This window comes from Ahaetulla prasina, chromosome 1, assembly GCF_028640845.1.
Source record: "Ahaetulla prasina isolate Xishuangbanna chromosome 1, ASM2864084v1, whole genome shotgun sequence".
In the NCBI taxonomy this organism is placed as follows: domain Eukaryota; kingdom Metazoa; phylum Chordata; class Lepidosauria; order Squamata; family Colubridae; genus Ahaetulla; species Ahaetulla prasina.
In genome coordinates, this window is record NC_080539.1 from 211,024,671 (window position 1) to 211,044,542 (window position 19,872).

Here is a 19,872-nt window from a genome sequence, read left to right on the forward strand (position 1 = left end):
AAAATTAAACCATAAGGAAAAGGTTTACTTGTTAACAATAGTTATGAATGACTTCACAAGGCTTAAAACGATACTCTGATGCATCTCAAAGTAAACTGAAGTAAGGGTTGGTTAACCCTCTTCTTGGAGCAGATAATATTTAGTTCCATTCTTACAAATGACCTCAAGATTGTACAGAAAAACTGACAAGAAGTCATAGGGTTGTTACTCCAACTTCTGCGCACAAATAATGATTAACAGAAGTTTTCTGTAACACTGGGTGTGAAATAATTATTGATACCAAAGTGAAGGTCTTTCCAACTGAAAAAAAATTGTGGGAAAATAAGAATAAGATTTTAAAAAGTAAAGCTCTGAATAAAGTATGATTTCCCAGGTGTTCTGGAACCAACATGTTCTCCCCCTCAGTTTCAACACCAGTTCCATTTTCTCCAAACCAAGTGGGTGTCACTTGGAATACACTAATATGAATAATCCTTTGCAATGATGTTTGGATTTAATTTCTTCTCTTTAATGGTGACATGCATACCAATAATGCTTGCAAACTAGTATGTGAGTGAAGAGATGGTTCTTCAAAAGTAGACTTTACAACAGAGGGATGGGTATCCCAGTCAAATGTATTATCTTGAGAATAATATTATTGCACTGGACAACATCAAGAGGACAAAACTAGTTGGAATAGGTATCTTCTTGCGTCTTATTCATGTATTTAGAAATCTATTCCTGAATAGGACTTTACAAATCAAGAGCTTGGAAAGTACATTTTTAATTTGTCTGACTTTCAGGGATTTAAATTAGATAACATGATGCCCATGGGACATTGATAGCGCTGATGTCTCCAAATATAAATTAGAGAATAATTTCAATATCCCGAGGAAGGGAAGGGAAAGGAACATTTATAGACCATGTACTTTTCATGAAGAAGCTCCCTGTTATAGCCCCAGTTGAAAAGAATTCAAATAACATTGATAACCCAGAAAGACTCTCTCTATATTAGAATATATATTGAGTTAGACAGACAAATAATGTGACCTATCATTATCCTCCAAAAATTCAAACCATATTGACTTTCAAGAAAAGGTGCTGTCTAAAATGCACATCAAGTTTAAGTACCCGCAAATTGTAAATAGAAAGTTGCTGTAAAAGCATATTGGCTTGCACAAGATAATTTACAGACTTCTTGTATCCATGTTTCGGTTGCTAGGCAGACTAGAATTGATAAAAGGTCCCCTTGCATCTGCTGACATAATAAAACTGCACAACCACAGTTAGATTATTATGTTGTTATCAAGAAACTACATAAAAGGCAGGGTTTCACTTATGGAAGCCACACTCACTTCCATCTTCCAGCAGTGATTCTTAACAGATTAACGGAGTTGGAAGGGACCTCATAGGTCATCTAGTCCAACCCCCTGCGCAAGCAGGAGACCCTACACCATTTCTGACAAATGGCAGTCCAACCTTTTCTTGAAAGTCTCAAGTGATGAAGCTCCCACAACTTCGGAAGGCAAGCTGTTCCATTGGTTGATTATTCTCACTGTCAGAAAGTTCCTCCTCATTTCTAGGTTGAATCTCTCCTTGGTCAGTTTCCATCCATTATTCCTTGTCTGGCCTTCAGGTGCTTTGGAAAACAGCTTAACCCCCTCCTCTCTGTGGCAGCCCCTCAAGTATTGGAAGGCAGCTATTATGTCTCCCCTGGTCCTTCCCTTCATTAGACTAGCCATGCCCTAGTTCATGTAACCGTTCTTCATATGTTTTATTCTCCAGTCCCCTAATCATCCTGGTTGCTCTCCTCTGCACTTTTTTTAGAGTCAAACTAGATTCAAGATTTCTAGATTCAAACACACAGACTCTATGTAGTGAATTTCCTAAAAAAAAAAACCTATCATATGATGTCTTCCGTAGCTTTCTTTTTCATTTTTATTATAAAATGCTGGTTTGCTGTGCTGACACATGTATACATATCATCTGATTCTGCATACCTATGAACTCTATTGTATAGAATTATTGTGTCTGTGTCAATTCTAAGTTTTTTTCTGAGAAACCAATTCAAAATCTGCATGAATGTCACTGAGATTTGATAGCAAAGTACTGCGTGGTTTCTGAATTCCATGTATCCTTTTTCTTGTTTCCTATACAAATATAGCCCTTCTTCCCCCCTCAAAACTGACTGTATTGTTTAGGTTTTTCTGCAGGACTAGCAAAGGTCCCCAAAGAAACACAGGATTCTATTTGAGAAAACATCACCTTTTTCTCTTCCAGATGAACTGGCTAGGTCTACTTGATCTTAAATTACATGGAACACATGCCTACTTTTTATATTATGTGTTCTCTGTTTCTACACAGTTTCCACTCTGTTTCCACTCTGGTTAATGAATAAGCCCATCTTCTGGGTTTGGACAATCCATTGAACTTTAAAATGACCAAATGGGTTGGGTTTGCACAATATGCTTAACCTACAAAGAACTGTATCATTATACTGCATCATTTTATCTGCTAAATCTTTATTTGAACTGGTTAAGCATCTAGTGTGAACACAAACAACATATGCTATGCAAATTACAGGAGTGAGCAAGGATAATGATGGGAAAAATATCTGTGATTTAAATGGGATGGGTAGTGCATAAGGAAAGCCAACTCAATGTGCTATTTCTTTTTCCCCCCCATGTACAGGAGGCCCACTTCTTCTGCTTGCTCACAGTGGGGCAGGAGGCGGCGCAGCATGTCAGTGCCACCTCTGCTAGGTGGGGGAGGGGTGTAGAGCTACCCATGCACCCTGCACCAGCTTATCTCTGGGCACCCACAGTCAGGCCACTCATGCCCTATCACCTGCCTTGCCTCATGGTGGTGGCTCCGGCAGCCCCATCCAGCAGGACCTGATATGGTCGCCAGCAACTTCTTCTGCTTGCTCATGGCTGCAACAGAGCAAGAGGCCGAGCAATGTGCCAGTGCCATGGCACTGGCACATTGCTCGGCCTCCTGCTCTGTTGCAACCATGAGCATAAGGTGAGACAGGGAAGTGGAGCTGACCCATGCGCCCCTCACCAGCTTACCTCAGGGCCCCCACAGCCAGGCTATCCAAACCCTGACATCTGCCTCACCTCCTGGCCATGGCACCAGCATACCACTTGGCCTCCTGCTCTGTTTGCAGGTACTGCAGATTTCCAGTACTGTAGGTAAAAATAAAAGAAACAAGAACCAGAATAAAGTAAGTTGCAGAAACAAGTTAAATATTGCAGTGGGCTGATTTAGCTATCTCAGATTTCCTTCTTTTATTATCATTGCAGATGGTAAACACAAGGCAATTAATCTAAGATGAAACTCATTTCTGTCCCAGTAGCTACATGGACTTGTCTATATATAGTAGTTGCTAGGAGTCAAGACTGACTGAATGTCACATATATGGCGCTTGGACTTAGCAAAGAAAGAAGACCTGTATCAAAATTCATTCACTGAAAAGGGAAGGTTGAATATATCTGCCTTCCCATTTCTCATTTCTTATCAAGATGACATGTAAATTGAATGTACAAGATTTGAATGTAAATTAGGAATCTGAAGGGTCATAACTAAATGTCTATGGGGATACTCAGTCATCCAGGTCATAGTTGTCCCAAAGGTGCTTTTTCAGAGCTGAAGAAGTTTCTTGGATGAGAAGCAAAACATCGTCAAAGAAAAGCCAGAATGCCAAATTGCCTCTTGAAAAGGAACCTTTGGGACAATCTGAAGGTCCTACTTCTACTTACTCCATGACAGCTCTCATAAGTATCTAAGGGCTCTGGAAGAGGAAACAATAAGATAAAATTGCCTTAATATAGTAGCATGAATATGTAGCCTTATATCTACTTTTCATGCATGTCTCATCTTCATTTTACAAATTTCAAACAGTTGTATGGAAAGTTCCCAGAAATAAAAAGAAAAGCCTTGTGGCAGACAAGGCATATACATGTATACATATTCTATAGACACATGTATGTGCATATTTAAATGATTTAATTATTTATTAGGTTTTCATCCCACTTTTATTATACGTAACTCAAGGCAATGAACATATTCAACACAACTTCCTCCTATTTTCCCCAAAACAACAACACTGTGAAGTGAGTTGGGCTGAGAGAGAGAGAGAGAGAAATTGATTGGCTCAAAGTCACCAAGCTGGCTTTGATGCCTAAGGTAGGTCTATTTATAACTCATAGTCTCCTGGTTTCTAGGATAGCACCTTAACAACCACATCAAATGTGCCATTAAGTTGGTGATGATTATTCATTTTATCCATTTGTATATTAAGAAAATGTATATGACTGCCCAACTTACTCATAGTGACTATCACCAAAGTAAAACCCAAATACAAAACCCAAGGAACCCCCACTCCCATGGTTACAAGAATCAAACCACTTGATCTGCTCTGTATCCCTCGGGGATCACCAAAGAGATAGAAGAATACATACTAAGCATAGAAGCATCTTGCTTAATGGTGACTCTACGTGGCTTGCAATTAATAGAAGAAGATAAAACATTAAAACAATAAACATTAACACTAGAATAATCATCTTATACCTATGTGTAGGAGTATATATACATCAGAGGTGGTATTCAGCCAGTTCGCACCAGTTCGCGCGAACCATTGGTGGAAATTTGGCCAAGGTCTGAGACGACTTCCGGTGTCCAGGGGCAACGGTCGTCTGGAGGCTTCTCCTGCCCCCAGTGACTGAATCCGGCCGCCGCCGAGGCCCCCAGGGGCCAGGTGTTCCGAAAAGGACACCTGCCGCACGGACGGCTCGCCAGGGGTCTCCCAGCCGACATACAGGACTGGGGGGACCGATGCTGGCGCGTCCTAGGCTCGGCGGGGTTTGGAGGCCACAGGCCACGGCCATTACTTTGGTCGTCGCCTGGGCCGCTGTGCCCGGTGACACCGGGGCTTTGGATTTATAACTGCAGCAGCCTGGTGGTGAACAGGGAACGGAGAAGAATTGAGGAATGGAGAAGGGAAGGGGATATCGGTAAACGCGAGTGGAGTGCCCCGGAGTGCGGGGGGGTTTTTCTCCCCTGCGGCTGGAAGGAGCACGAGTCATTCTGGAGAGAGGAGAACTTAAAATAAGAAGATTACCGGTTTTGTGGAGCTCTGGAGAGAAGAGGTGATGGAGAAATTTAGGAGGGAGGGTTTGAGGCCCCCCCTCCCTCTGGGGAACAGTGGTGGCGCCCAGCTTCCGCCTTCACTATGAGAATCTTGATGACATCACTTCCCTTCGGCTTCCTGGTTGACTAACTGTACTCTGGACTCGTTGCTCCTGTGAGTGCCCCCTGGTGGATCCGGAGGAAATTACAAGGATACTGTGCTTGCCTGAGGATTTTGAAATTTTTTTTTTAAATGGCAAAAGGTCAGAGACCAACTGCTGGAGAGATGGAGAGAATTCTGGAAAAGTTATCCAATATGGACAAGAAACTGGATGATTTGCAAAGAGGCCAAACGGAAATAAGAGCAGAAATTGTGACTATCCAAAAGGATTTAAAGGATACTCAACAAGTCTCAGCAGAAAACAAGCAGAAAGTGGAAGGTCTGGAGGGTGAGATGCGGGCAGTGCAGAAAAGAGAGGAGACGACAGGCAATGCTGTGCTTGGACTACAGATGGATAAAATGTCTTATTTCCTTAGGTTTCAAAATTTGGAAGAAGTGGACCAAGAAGATTTGAGAGATGTTGTGACTAAATTGTTGGGAGAATTTCTTGGGAGAGGTGTTGATTTCATGAATTGGGATGTGGATCGAGTTTATAGAGTTAATTCACAATATGCACGCACGCATGCAGTTCCCAGAGAGGTTCATGTCAAATTTGTGAGAAGAGAGACGAGATGAAATTCTTAGAAAACATAGGAGTGGGGCACTGACTTATAGGGGCAGGGAGATAGCCATTCTGAGGCAGATTCCCAGACAGGTACGTGAAATGAGAAAGAAATATTACTTTTTGTCAAGCAAATTGTACCAGAAGGGAGTAGGCTTCAGATGGCTGATGCCAGAGGGATTGATGATTTTCCGGGAGGGCATTACGAAAAAATTAGTACAATTATGGAGGCTACGGCCTACGTGGAGGAACACAAAGCCCTCCTGGAATTAGATGACCCAGGAATTGAAGAAGGGAGGTTATAGACCATGGGCGGAGGCGGCTGCCGCTGTTATGCCCTGGAGTTGGGTCAGGCTGAACCCAGAGTTCTGAGATCTAAAACTAGGAAGTGATAAAGATATTTGGTATTGTGTTGGTTTTCCTTATTCTCTTTTGTATGATATTCTGTTTATTCTTGACCCTTCTTTATTGCGTATGTAAGATTTGTAAACTTAGCTACTTCGTGTCACCTGCTTGCCATATGGCTGTTGTATGTGTTAAAAATTTGAGCAAAATTCTTATCTTGCATAAGAAAAATGAAAATTTACCATACCTGATATGTATTTGTATAAACCTTTTTTGACCAATAAAAACTTTTTGAACAGAAATTTGGCCAAGGTCGCTGAACCGGTAGGCGATGGCTGGCTGACCACGCTCCCGAACCAGTCCCCCAGTCATGGCTCGTTTGCCCCGCCCACAATGTTTGTCGCCACCATGTGCTTCACGCACCCACATCCCATTGCCTTGCAAGTCCAATGGGATGCGCATGCGCAAAGAAAATGGCTGCGATAGCAGCAGCTTATTCCGTGACCTCCGGTACTTTTAGGCAGCTTAGGAGGCTTCTTTGCCAGCTGCTTTCAAACAGCAGTGGCTGGCTGGGGGTCGTTGAAAACTCCGGTCAGCTTGCCTTCCAGATCTGGACCAGCCACTGCAGAAGGTAAGCAGCCTGAACAAAGAGGCGGTGGTGGGGAAGGAAGCGAGGCTAGGGCCAGGACCACTAAAGGAGGGGAAACAGGGGTGACTGGCAAAGGGAGGGTGGAAATTCTAAAAATTTTCCTACCTTTTCCTGTGGGCATGGCTAGGTAGGAGGGTCATGTGACTGAGTGGGTATGGGTGTGAATGATGTCGAGTTGGCCACACCCACTTAGTGACATGCCCACCCCACCTAGTTACACCCACCGAACCGGTAGCGAAAATTTTTGAAACCCACCACTGACATACATACACCTTTATATACAGGTATAGAATGAGAGCAACATGGATCTTGTGAAGAGATGATGTAGTTTTAGGAAAAAATATCTTAAGAATAATTTGGGAGCACCATGGCCTAGCTGTTCTTTTTTTTTTTAATTAAAAAAGTTTTATTTTAACATTCCTATCCAATAACGTATTTAATGTACCATCATATACAATTAATCGGACCTGCCCGGTCACCACCCCCTTCCTTTAACTCTCTTCCCTTCTCTGCCTTCTTCTACTTTCCACAACCATCCTCCCTCTCTCTTATCTACATCCTCTCCTCCTTCCTCCCTACTCCTTTCTTCTCCCTCTTCTATCCCTCTTCCTTCCTTTCCTCCTTCCACCATGGCCTAGCTGTTCGATCACCATCTTATTCTGTTACGAAATTCTCCTTAGTTTTATTTCTAGAACTACGTCCAGTCTCAGAATCATTTGAGCTAAACATTAATAGGCTATTTTTTTTAAAAAAAACAACACAACTATACTGTATTTCACAGGTCAGAACCTGTATTCAGATGAAGATTGATTACTTCTCCACCCTACCACTGCAAAAGAATGAAACGTGGTAGCTGGAGAAAAGTTTTATATCACCATTTTATAACCACATCTATATCTATATCCATAATCATTTGATAACAGAGGTAGAGGGAGTCCCCTGCTCGATGCAGGAATCCAAATTAAAGCTTGCCAGGCAGATGGAAGTTTAGCTCCTGCTTGATCACATCCCTTGAAGAGGAACCACCAACTCCCTAGCTAATTGGTTCCACTGTCGAACTAATCTTGAGTTTATTTTTTAAAACACTTTATCAAAATCTCCCTCCCAATAATTTAAAGCACTTATTTTTACATTTCATTATGTTATTTGTCAGATTTCTCTAACCTGAGGAGATTATTTTCATATTTATTTCTGTTTTCTATAGTATTTAACTAACCCACTCAATTTTGTATTATCTATAAATTTGAGATGCATGCTGCCCACCTTCTCATCCAAATCATTAATAAAAATAGTAAAGGGGACCCAAAACAGAACCAAAAAGAGGTTTAGACCAGTGGTGAAATCCATTTTTTTTTACTGTGGGCATGGCTTGGTGGGTGTGGCAGGGGAAGGCTACTGCAAAATCTCCATTCCCTCCCTACTCCAGGGAAAGGATACTGCAAAATCCTCATTCCCACCCATTCCAGGGAAAGAATACTGCAAAATCTCCATTCCCACTTCTCTCTGGGGCCAGCCAGAGATGATATTTGCCGGTTCTCCAAACTACTCAAAATTTCCACTACCGGTTCTCCAGAACCTGTCAGAACCTGCTGGATTTCACCCCTGGTTTAGACCAATATGCCTCAAACTTGGCAAATTTAAGATGTGTGGACTTCAACTCCTAGAATTCCCTATTCAGCATATGATTCTATTCTGGGAGTTGAAGTCCTCACATCTTAACATTGCCATGTTTGGGAAATACTGGCTTAGATGCTTTTCTTCCTCTCCGCATTTTATTTTCTGCCTAAGCTATGGCTGGGAACCAAAGATGCTCACAAGTCATTTGCCACACCACAAAGAATTCTGCAGGTGTGCTTCTCCAAAAGCAGCCATCTTGCATGGCAAACTAGTTGTTTAACTGGTGGGGACCCTCAAAAGCAGTTTGTGATGTAGTACAAGAGATAAAATGAATAAAACAAAACAAAACCCAAGACCATGTCTAAAACAGTGCTTTGGAACCAAGCCTATGTATTAACCACAAATTATATATGAAAGATAATTGATAGTTAATTATACAAATACAGTTGCAAGAAGCATAGTGTTCCTCGTTCCTTTAAATTGCAAGATAGAAATTTGCAACAGAGCAGAGAGCATGTATGGTTTGTCTTTAATTTGTTCCAAAGAGTTTCTCATAAATGGGGAAAAGTGAGGGGAACATTGTTTTATTCTTTTGCAGGAAGTGATTTTATTACAAATAGAAGGATTCTTCTAGTCAGTCAAGGGGCAACTCATATGCCACCATCTTTTATTCAAAGGCAGGCACAGATGTTCCTACTGCAGGGGAGATTTTAATTTATGAAAATGATATTTTTTATGCATGAATGCACCCTACATAACACACACAGCTTTCATCTGATGAGAGAAAACTGCAGAACCAGTGCCAATGTCAGGAACAGATTCTGCAAATTTAGTTGCTTAAATGTTTAATGAATATTTGGAAGGAATTGGGGAAAAATAGCTTTTCAATTATCTGGTCCTTTTTTTGAAGCTAATCATTTTCACTCTTCTATTCAATGTAATTGACTTTAAAGCCTTGTCAAATGTTTGTGCTTGCAGTATTTCAAAAGAAATAGTGATCAAGAGAACAAACAAGCAAAATTACGTGGTAAGGAGATATTTAGGTTGAGAGAGATCAATTTTATGTTTTCCAGAACTTTTTTTTAAAACCAGGTTTTTTTTCTTTACGAAGAATTTATTTTCTGTTATATCATAACACTGATAATAACTATGTATCAGTGGCAACAGCAATATCAGTAATGATATACAATTGTGCTAAAATATTTGATGCTACTTTTGCTAACATGTATATACACTACCTTTAAAAATATTATTAGAACCTATTTCTTTGAGTTTCATATTAGTATTTTGTATTTTGACAAAATGCATTTTCCAGTAGCTGTGGCAGTGGTGAAATCCAAATATTTTTACTGCCAGTTCTGTGGGCGTTGTCTGTTGGGCGTGGTGTGGTGTGGTGGGCATGGCTTGGTGGGTATGGCAGGGGAAGGATACTGCAAAATCCCCATTCCTGGGGGAAGGATATTGCAAAATCTCGATTCCCACCTCACTCTGGGGCCAGAGGTGGTATTTGCCGGTTCTCCGAACTACTCAAAATTTCCGCTACCAGTTCTCCCATCTATGTTCCTTAGACAATTCAGTTTTTGCTAAACCCAAACTAAAACATCTTTTGTCCCAAATGCCTTATGTCCCATGTAAGGTCATTTGGTTTGATTGATCTTGACTGATTTTAGGCCATTGAGCCAGTGCTGATTTTTAGCGATAGCACTGATCAAGCTTCTCCAGGACGTCCTGTTCCCAACCTGGTTCTTCAAGTCTTCCAATGGTGCATCCATTTCTGTTGCAATGAAGTCCATCCATATCAGTGCTGGTTACTTCTTTCCTTTCCTTCTACCTTTCCTAGCATTATGGACTTCTCAGGGAGTCTTCATATAATGTCTCTCAAGTATAATTAGAATCTGATAATTTGAGTATCATGTCAGGAATTGATTTGTTCAATGATCTATTTGTTGGCTATCCACAGTGTTTTCAGGAGTGTTCTCTAACACCAAATTTCAATATTCTTTCTATCCCACTTTTTGATTGCTTCTATGGTGTGTCACTGGACAAAACATTGCCTGCCATTCTCTTTTTTTTTTATTATTCAAAAAGTTTTACAAAATTTTTTCCCCCTTTCCCCCCCTCCTCTCCCCTCCCTTCACACCCCCCCCCCCCGACTTCCCGGAACGGGCACAAGGTATAGTTAAAAATAAAACAAACATATACTAAAAAATTTTCATCCCAACTTAATTATACCCCTACAATCATCAATTCCTAACTTCCCCCAAAAACAATCAAGAATAATGCATCATAATCATTCAAAAACAGTCTGATAACTCTTAGTCTGATATCTACGTTGAATATAGTCAATCCATTTTTTCCATTCCTTTAAGTATCTTTCTTACGTATTGTCTTTCAAAAAGGCTGATATCTTTGCCATCTCAGCCAAATTGGCAACCTTCAATATCCATTCTTCTATTGTAGGTACTTCTTTTTTCTTCCAGTATTGTCCTATTAGTAATCTTGCTGCTGTTATTAGGTTTAAAATCAATTTAAATCAATTTAGAACGAGGGAAATTTGGTAAAGCAAATTAGAAATCAGTCTCAGGAGCATATAAAGAGATTGTATAATGTGTTACTTGAAATAGATTCTGAAAGGGACTTGGTAAAGGATTGTATGATAAAGTGGGCACAAAATTTTCAGGAGCCAATATTATTGGAAACTTGGGAAAAAATTTGGGTTAGAAATGTTAAATTCATGCAGGCACAGAATCTGAGGGAAAATTTTTATAAAATGTTTTATAGAGGGCATCTAGATCCTAAAAAATTATCGTGTATGTATCCAGATATGCAAGCAAAATGTTGGAGATGTAATTGTGATGACGCTACATATTTTCACATTTGGTGGACTTGTAAGGACATAAAGGCCTTTTGGATAAAAATTTGGTGGATTTTACAAAATGTTTTGAAAAAGAAGATAAAGTTCCTGCCGCAATTTTTCTTGTTGGGAATTATTACAGATTGTACAGTAATTGAGACTAAATTGCCTGCCATTCTCATCTTGTAGGTTTACACATCTTATAACACCTGAACATCTTTTCCAGGATTTTCAGTGCTATCTTATAGAGTGCCGGTCTGTGGCATATTTGTTAATTGAGATTTAATCCTAAATGGTAAAATTTACCCATCATTTCTTTGTGAATTCTAAGACTAGTTGCCATACCCAATGGCATTAATTTGATTTCTTTACATTTAATCATAGTTCTATTTTTTTTTCAAACATGCTTCTTGGTTTTCATTACCAGAGCTTGCAGATAATTTTCATTTATGTATTTAGCAGAAAGGTTGAATAAATGAGGAGAGAATATTATAGTCTTGCCTCATCCTTTGGCACCTAGAACCAATCGGCTTTACCACATTCCATCAGGACTGTGGCTTTCTGTCCTCTGTATAGGTTTTGCATGAGGACAATGAGATGTTCAGGGATTCCCATTTTCCTAAGGACATTCCACTTACGACATGTTGATGCAGTTAAAGGCCCTTCCATAAGCCGTGAAGCATACATTGTCTTTTTTGGGGGATTCTTTGGCTTTCTAAATTACCCAGCATGTATCAGCAATAATGTATCTTATTCTTCTGACTTTTCTAAAGCTATCTTGAATATCTTGCCTTATTTATTTATTTATTTATTTATTTATTAATCAAACTTATATACCACACCATCTCCCGTAGGACTCAGGGCGGTTCACAGGCATATTAAAAACAATATAGTAAATAAACATTAAAAACCCAATTAAAACTAAATATTATAATAGCCAGATCACTAAAAACGATAAAAACCAATTAAAAACCCCATTAAAATTTAGCTAAAACATTTTACTCTTAGGCTAGTCCAGCGCGCTGAAATAATAAAGTCTTCAGTTCAAGTCTGAAGGTCCGGAGGTCGGGGAGTTGTCGTAATCCCGGAGGAAGCTCGTTCCACAGGGCAGGTGCCGCCACAGAGAAGGCCCTCCCCCTGGGGGTCACCAACCTACATTGTTTGGTCGACAGCACCCTGAGGAGGCCCACTCTGTGGGAGCGCACGGGTCGTTGGGAGGCAATCGGCGGCAGAAGGCGGTCTTGAAGATATCCCGGTCCTAAGCCATGGAGCGCTTTGAAGATGGTAACCAAAACCTTGAATTGCACCCGGAAGGCTACCGGTAGCCAGTGTAGACCGCACAGGATGGGTGTTATATGGGAGCAACGCCTTGCCTCTTACATGTGGGGCTCTAATCTGCCTTTCATGATTTTAAGAATTAATCTGCTGGAATGGAAATTACCTTCCAACTCTGAGTCAATGCCCAAGTACTTTAGGGATTTTTCCCCCTCTACAGATCACCTGAATCTAGACAATGGAGGATCTTTAGAACAGGAAGTTCTAGCATTAGATTACCTGGAAGTTTGGCTAATTCCAGAAGACTTTAGGATTTAAATGGCTGTGAAGTGAGAGGTTACACCTATTAACATGAATAAGGCAATCAAGCTAGGCAGTAGAGAATAAATTAAAAGGACTGGATGAACATGCAGAACAATATAAGGTACAATATGTACAGAAAAAGGAGAAGAAAAGGTGAGCTTTCTTATGTCCAAGCACCAAAGTGTGAGACAGCAATATAATTTAATTTATGAAGCTCAAATTCTATGTTTAAGTAGAGTTCTTTTTACAGAGGATATCTCTAAAACATGTGTTTATACTGTTTATTGTCAATATTACAGTATAGGTAGAAAATCATTAGTTCACTTTGGATTTTGAAAATATTGATTGTCGGTGAATGCAATAGGCTATTAATGACAGAGGCAAATTTCCCACTGACCTTTATGAAACAGAGTTTCTCCTACTGTGTGTGTAAATGTCATTATTAATCCTCCGAGAGAGAAAAAAGAAAGGGATATGTTTCTCCTTATTTTAATATGCGAAGTTTATTGTACCTTCAAAAAATGTAATAGCTTTCACTAGTTGTTGACTGGCATCTGAAGAAAATATACTTAATGATCTCTGTATTGATTACTTGAAGATTTTAAACTAGAAAGATTAGGCAAAAATGCAAAGACTTCAGTATAGGGTAAGGAATTATTTATAGACCACGGCGTGCCAGATTGTAGATGTAATGTCATTTAAAATCATTTGTACTTTAACTTTCTCAGTCAGGCTCACAAACTCTCCCATAAGAACCACCTTCTGCTTACAGAAATACTGTCAGTAGAGAAAGAGAAGACAAGACTATGGAGAGAATGCTGTAGGAGCAAATAAAGCCTTCCCCATTATCTCTAAATAGAGACGCCACATACAAGGAAAATTAGGTAATAAATTAATAATGGTGTCTGGATATTCTAGGACAGAAACATGACCAATGAACAAATTAAAAGATTATGCTGAAAATAAAGCACCTTTATTGGTGCAAAAAATATAGCCAGTTAAGGCAAAAGCATTCAGTAAATCAGTAAGAAATGGACATACTGGTACCATTCTAATGCTGGCATCAGATCCAATGATCACTGCCGAACAACTGTTTTCTTTGCATGTTGGCTTACTCTATCCATTGTGAGCAGAACAATTCTACAACAGGCCAAAATACTGGCTTCATTGTTCAGTGCAACCTGTGGAGGGATACTAACAAAGGACTGGGCATTTCTAACTCCCTGATCCCCATCTTGGAGCTTTTAAAACCCGGCCTCCCAGCTGAACATAACACTGTAAAGCTTGATGGAGAGAGATTCAGGAATGTCACAATTGTAAGCATACATGGGGCTAGAAAGAAGATTGACATTTTTACCTCCCCAGGTGAGAGATGGAAAATGGATTGAGAGAGGAGATCCAGGTGAGGACTAGGAGGATGGCTAGCTGCCAACTAATATTTCTAGATTAATTGTCAGGAATCCCTGTCGCCTCTGTGAAATGGAGTTCTGTTTAGCCTTGTATGTAATTATTTCTCTTTTAGGCTTTATTTTCCCTTTGGTTTTGAGCTGTTAGATCAGGTTATTTATTTATATTGTTTAATATTGTTTGATAAATATATTAAACTTGGTGATATTAATTCTACTTATAATTTTTCCTTTTCAATTATTTAATTCATTGCTGTTCTTCTGATGTTTTGAGGCATTTTGGATGGTATCTACAGTAGTAGGATTTTTTTTCTCCAATTGAACTATTGAGCAGTATATATTTTAAATGAATATTAATAGTATTATGTCATGTATACTTTTATTGTTAATTGGATCCAGATATATTCAAATAAAAAGAAGCTTTTGTTTACGAGTCACTGTATGATACTATACAGGTAGTGGTAGATTAATTAGATCAGGGGTCTCCAACCTTGGCAACTTTAAGCCTGGAAGACTTCAACTCCCAGAATTCCCCAGCCAGCTGGGTGGGGAATTCTGGGAGTTGAAGTCCTCCAGGCTTAAAGTTGCCAAGGTTGGAGACCCCTGAATTAGATAAACATTCTGGGGTGAGGTTTTGGCCAAACCTAGACTCATGGACAGTTGTACTTCCTATATGAAAAAGAAACAGATTTGGATTTGTCTTATTGTGAACTATCTTCCCCTAGTTCACAGGTGTCTAACTCGATCGCGTCACTTGACGTCACATGATGTATCACAATGTTTTTTTCCCTTTGTGGAGCTGGGGTGGGCGTGGCCTGCAGGTGATGCATCCCATGGGCTGCCAGTTTGACACCCCTGCCGATGGGCCTAGTTATTTGCTGTATGGATCTAGATAAAGCTCACATAGAACTTAAGTGGAATTTTGGGTCTTGATCTTCAACCAGATAGATAGTTCCGCACAGAAAGGTACATTAGCGTGATTTCATGCTTTGCTCTTTCCTCACTAGAGGCATATACAGTATTACAATATTCTTTTTATAGGATCATCCTTGTATATATTCAAACACCTAGGTCAAGTCTCTGGCAAGTGTTAGATTGCTCCTTATAGTATATCACACCTGGTATTGTGATCTCAAATCATCCACTTATTAGCAAGCTTTCTTACAGATCGCAGTCAGTAATTACAGATCAGCTGCTGCAAGATCACCACACTGAAACTTCTAACAGGCCACAAAGTTCTTAGCTGCAGCTATGATAATTACAAACTGATGAGGTCCTTCTATACCCCATTAAGTAGACGTAAATAAAAGGATCTCAGCTGCTGCAGTGACAATCAGATTGGGAATTTATACAATTTGTTCTTTGTTTAAAATCAGGGCATACAATTATTGGTGTGAAAACCATACCCCAAACTGACTGTTAAAACAGAAAAAAAAATATCAATAGCAGACCTCTTGGATTGTATAATTGACAAATAATATCACAAACTGTGGTTTCCCTGTTTCTTTTCAACTGCCTCTGGAGCACAAAGAATCCTGGACATTGAAGTTCAGAGAAATATAGGCATCCTTGACATAGAAGAGCTCCTAGAACAGTACATTCCAGAGTATCAAGTATTTAAAGACAGAAATATCCAAACACCTTGGGGAAGGGGAGAGTATTTATTCAAACAGGATTTGGACACAATGGTTAACTATGAAAAATTTACCCAAGTCCCTTTTAATAGTGGTCACCAACTGGTGGTCCGTGGACCACTGGTGGTCTGTGAGAAAATGTTGGTGGTCTGCAGAAAAATTATTTGCATTTTTTATATTGCACTAAATCAGGGGTCCTCAAACTACGGCTCCTGGGCCAGATACACGCAATGAATGTTCGTGTTGCTGCAGAGAGTCTCCCCCTTCGGGGTCTTTTTGTGTGGGTGTGGGTCGGAGGGGGGCAGAAATTCCAACTTGGGATCTGCTTCAGCCTCCTGGTCCGGGGCTTTGGGAGAAGGCTGGAAGGAAGTGCCGCTGGTGGAGAAGAGCCAGAGGGCCCTGTGATGCAGTGAGACTGCATCATAGTCTGAACTGGCTGACCATACCTGGGCTTCCTGCACTCCCGAAGGTCTTCCCGCTGCCTCCTTCTCGGCCAGATCCAATTTGAAGTGAACTGTTTTGCCAACTTTTTCTCGTGGTGGATGCTTAGCTCTAACAACTGCTTCCTGTTGGGTCCCTAAAGAGCTCGGCCCCTCGACGTGAGTGATATTGAGTTGGCCACCCCCACTCAGTCACATGACCAGCTAGCCACCCCCACCCACCCAGATCATATTAATGATCCACGGGATTTAAAATTAATGGTCCACGGGATTTAAAATTATGAATTTAGTGGTCCCTGAGGTCCGAAAGATTGGTGACCCCTACTTTATAATGAATCTACTTGAATTTGCAAAGCCATTGAGTTAGAAAATATATTACTTGAATGACAATCATATAAGAAAGAGAAAATATTGACTGCACAGTAGATTAACAACCTATTGGAAAAATCAAAACAGCATATTTTATGCATACACAGAATCTAACAAATTATATATATTACAACCCTTTATTTGAACACAACAGTACAATTGAGAACTGCATATGTGGAACTGATTGGGCCAAATTGTAAAGGTGACAAAGAAATATGATTTCCATTTTCTTTATTGATTTCTTTTCTACTTTTAGCATGTTATATTATTAATGTTCTGTGTTATATATTTTGTTTACTGTGATATGGCCTAATGGCTACTTAATAAAGTATTGCCATGTTTTTCACAACTGTTTTTCACAATTATTGAGTGCCTTGTTCCACGTCATCCCACCATTCTGTGCACAGTGTAAAATTCAAATACCTTTTGTAACATTTTGTTCCTTGCTAATTTGACTTACTCATTGTGCTGACTTTTGTTATGGCTATATACTGTTGTTTGTATGTTTAGCTTCTTTTAATTATTGTAAATCTTACTACTTTTCCTTGCCCTTCTCCTACAGTCCATGGCTATTTACAAAATAAATAAATATTGGTTTCTAAGAATGCCTCTAAGCCATATTGGGATTAAGAAACTATTTTATTCACGACAATGACATTCAGAATGGGTCCCTTGCTTTGTAGCATGTCCCCTTCTACTTTTTTCTAAAGTATTTACAAAAAAATCAAGTCAGTTGTAATATCTCTAAAAGCACACTTACCTACCTACCTACCTACCTATCATCTAACTATGTCCGTGGATACTGTCTCTGCATTAAACAAGAATGACTTGTATAAATTAAACAGAAGTGTTTCTCTACTCCCAATAAAAATATGGAGAAATGTTTTAAGAACAAAAATGTTCCATTCTTAATTTTTATATGTTTAAAATATGTGAATTTCTTAAAGTGCCACTTTCCAATGATTTGTGATTACAGTATATAGTACTGAGGACAATTTTTCTGCTTTGTTTGCTTTTCACAGAACATTTCTTTCCACTCTCTACTACAAAAACCAGAAGTAGCTAATGGAAAAATAGATGTATTTGATGCCTGGACAAATCCAGTATTGATTTTATTTATTCACACAAGAATTGCTTTTTTGTAGGACATTAAGCAGCTGGGCTTATTCTTTAGTGTACAGGTTTACAGATAAGCCTGCATTTTCAAATACTTTTTCCCAGATAACCAGAAATGAAAATACTATGAAGTACTACCAGTCCCATGCATAGGAAGTATCTTACTGATATGATACGCAGGATGACACACAGTATATGTCCCTTCATGGGAAGGTACCAGTGACCTTGCACTTTACCACTACAACCTTGTGCGATCTGGCCCCAATTATCGTTGTTAAGCGAAGACTACAAATGAAATCGAGAGGGTAACATCTGCAGATCCTCACCTGCATCCTGTCATAAACTCAATCCATCCTACCTGAAGCCAGGCTTTTGACATTTACTCAGAAATAAATACTCAGCACAACAACCAACTATTTGGTTGCGGGGAGGAGGAGGAGGCTGAAGAAGCTTCTTGGATGAGAAAAGACTTCAAAGAAAAAACCAGAAAGTCCAGTTGCCTCACGGGGGGGGAAAAAAACAACATCTTTGGGACAACTATTTGTTTGTCAACCGAAGAAAGAGCGGCGTTCGGCTTTTATTTTATTTATTTATTTTGTCGAGTACGTGTTAGATAATATATAATATAAGTATAAGCACGAATTGAATACATAAAAGGAATACAATTAAAAGGAGCATTAGGACAGGGACGGTAGGCACGCTGGTGCTCTTATGCACACCCCTTACAGACCTCTTAGGAAACGGGGTGAGGTCAACAGTAGACAGGCTTAGGTCCTGCTTTTCGCGGGGTTGACCGCGTTGCCACGAAACGAGCTTTTTATTCGCCGCTTTGCTGGCATTTGGTTTCCATCCGGCCCTCAGAGATCAATCTGAATTCAGCCTCCTCCCCCTTCCCCCACCAGCCTCCATCCTCCGCGCTTTGCAAGCGCCAGAAAACTTTCTTCTCCCCGCCGGCGAGGCTCGGGAGTCGGTCGCGCGCCTACTCAGGCACTCGGAACGCGCCTTTAGGCCTCTGGTTCAGCTCCCCTCCCCGCCTCCTTCCGAGGAGGAGGAGGAAAGCAGCTCGCTCCCTTGGCAGCAGCCGCGACGCTCCGCCGGGACGCTTCTGCCTCCTCCCACCACCTCTTTTGTTCGGAGGGGGCGGGCGGGCGGGCGAACGAGATGCCCCAACTGCACAGGCCCAGGAGAATAGCCTGCGCCGAGAGCCCCCCGGAGGTCTCTGAGGGAGCCGAAGGAGGCGCTGGGCACGCCAACGCCGGCTACTCCAGCGGGGATGAAAAGGGGGAACCCTCCCAAGGGAACGACGCGGCGGCGGCGGCGGCGGCGGGGGACGTAGAGGACCAGCCGCTCCTGCGGGGGATTTTTGAGGTCAAGAAGAAGAGCTGCGACGTGGTGCTGAGCGCCCAGAGGCTTAGCTGGAGCCCCATCACGCCTGAGAGCCCCCTAGGTGAGGGCTGCTGCTCTCTGCGAGGGTGTCAGTGAAAGAGGGAGAGTGCATAATATCCCCTCCCTCTTCTCCCCGTCCCTCTCCCCTCCCCCTCCAATCCCCCTCCCCACATGGGACAAAACTCCCAGCGACTAGATTTATCCCTGCATAAGTTACTAACCATTCCTCATACTCGCTGATTTTAATGAAATTTCAACTCCTCTTCCCTGCCTCAGAAGTACAGGTAGTCCTCAACTTACGACCGTTCAGCGCCACAGGGATCCCTGCAAGCTGTTAAATTTTAGTCACATGACTGTTAAGTGAATCTGGTTTCCCCATTGCCTTTGAAGGTCACCCAAGGCGATTGGGACGCTGCAGCCGTCATACATGTGAGTCGGTCATCAAGCATCCGAATGTAAATCACGTGAATGCTACAAAATTTGTTAAGTGTGAAAAAACGGTCCTAAGTTGTGTTTTTTTTCAGTGGTAACTTCGAACAGTCACTGAATGACTGTTGTAAGTGGGCAGACCTTGTAGATATTGTTCTGTTTTAGTTTTCTCTCCAGCCCCTTTTCACTGAATGGTGAGGTAAATGTGTGTGTAGGGT

At 40.8% G+C, this 19,872-nt stretch overlaps 1 protein-coding gene across 1 annotated transcript in view; it reads left to right on the forward strand.

Moving 5' to 3' along the window:
* The first annotated feature begins 19,000 nt into the window (after positions 1-19,000).
* Positions 19,001-19,872, forward strand: part of CERKL (ceramide kinase like) — a 52,781-nt gene continuing 51,909 nt past the window's right edge. The window contains exon 1 of the mRNA XM_058187197.1: positions 19,001-19,286. Coding sequence (XP_058043180.1) covers positions 19,001-19,286 — 286 coding nt within the window. The remainder of the gene's footprint in view (positions 19,287-19,872) is intronic.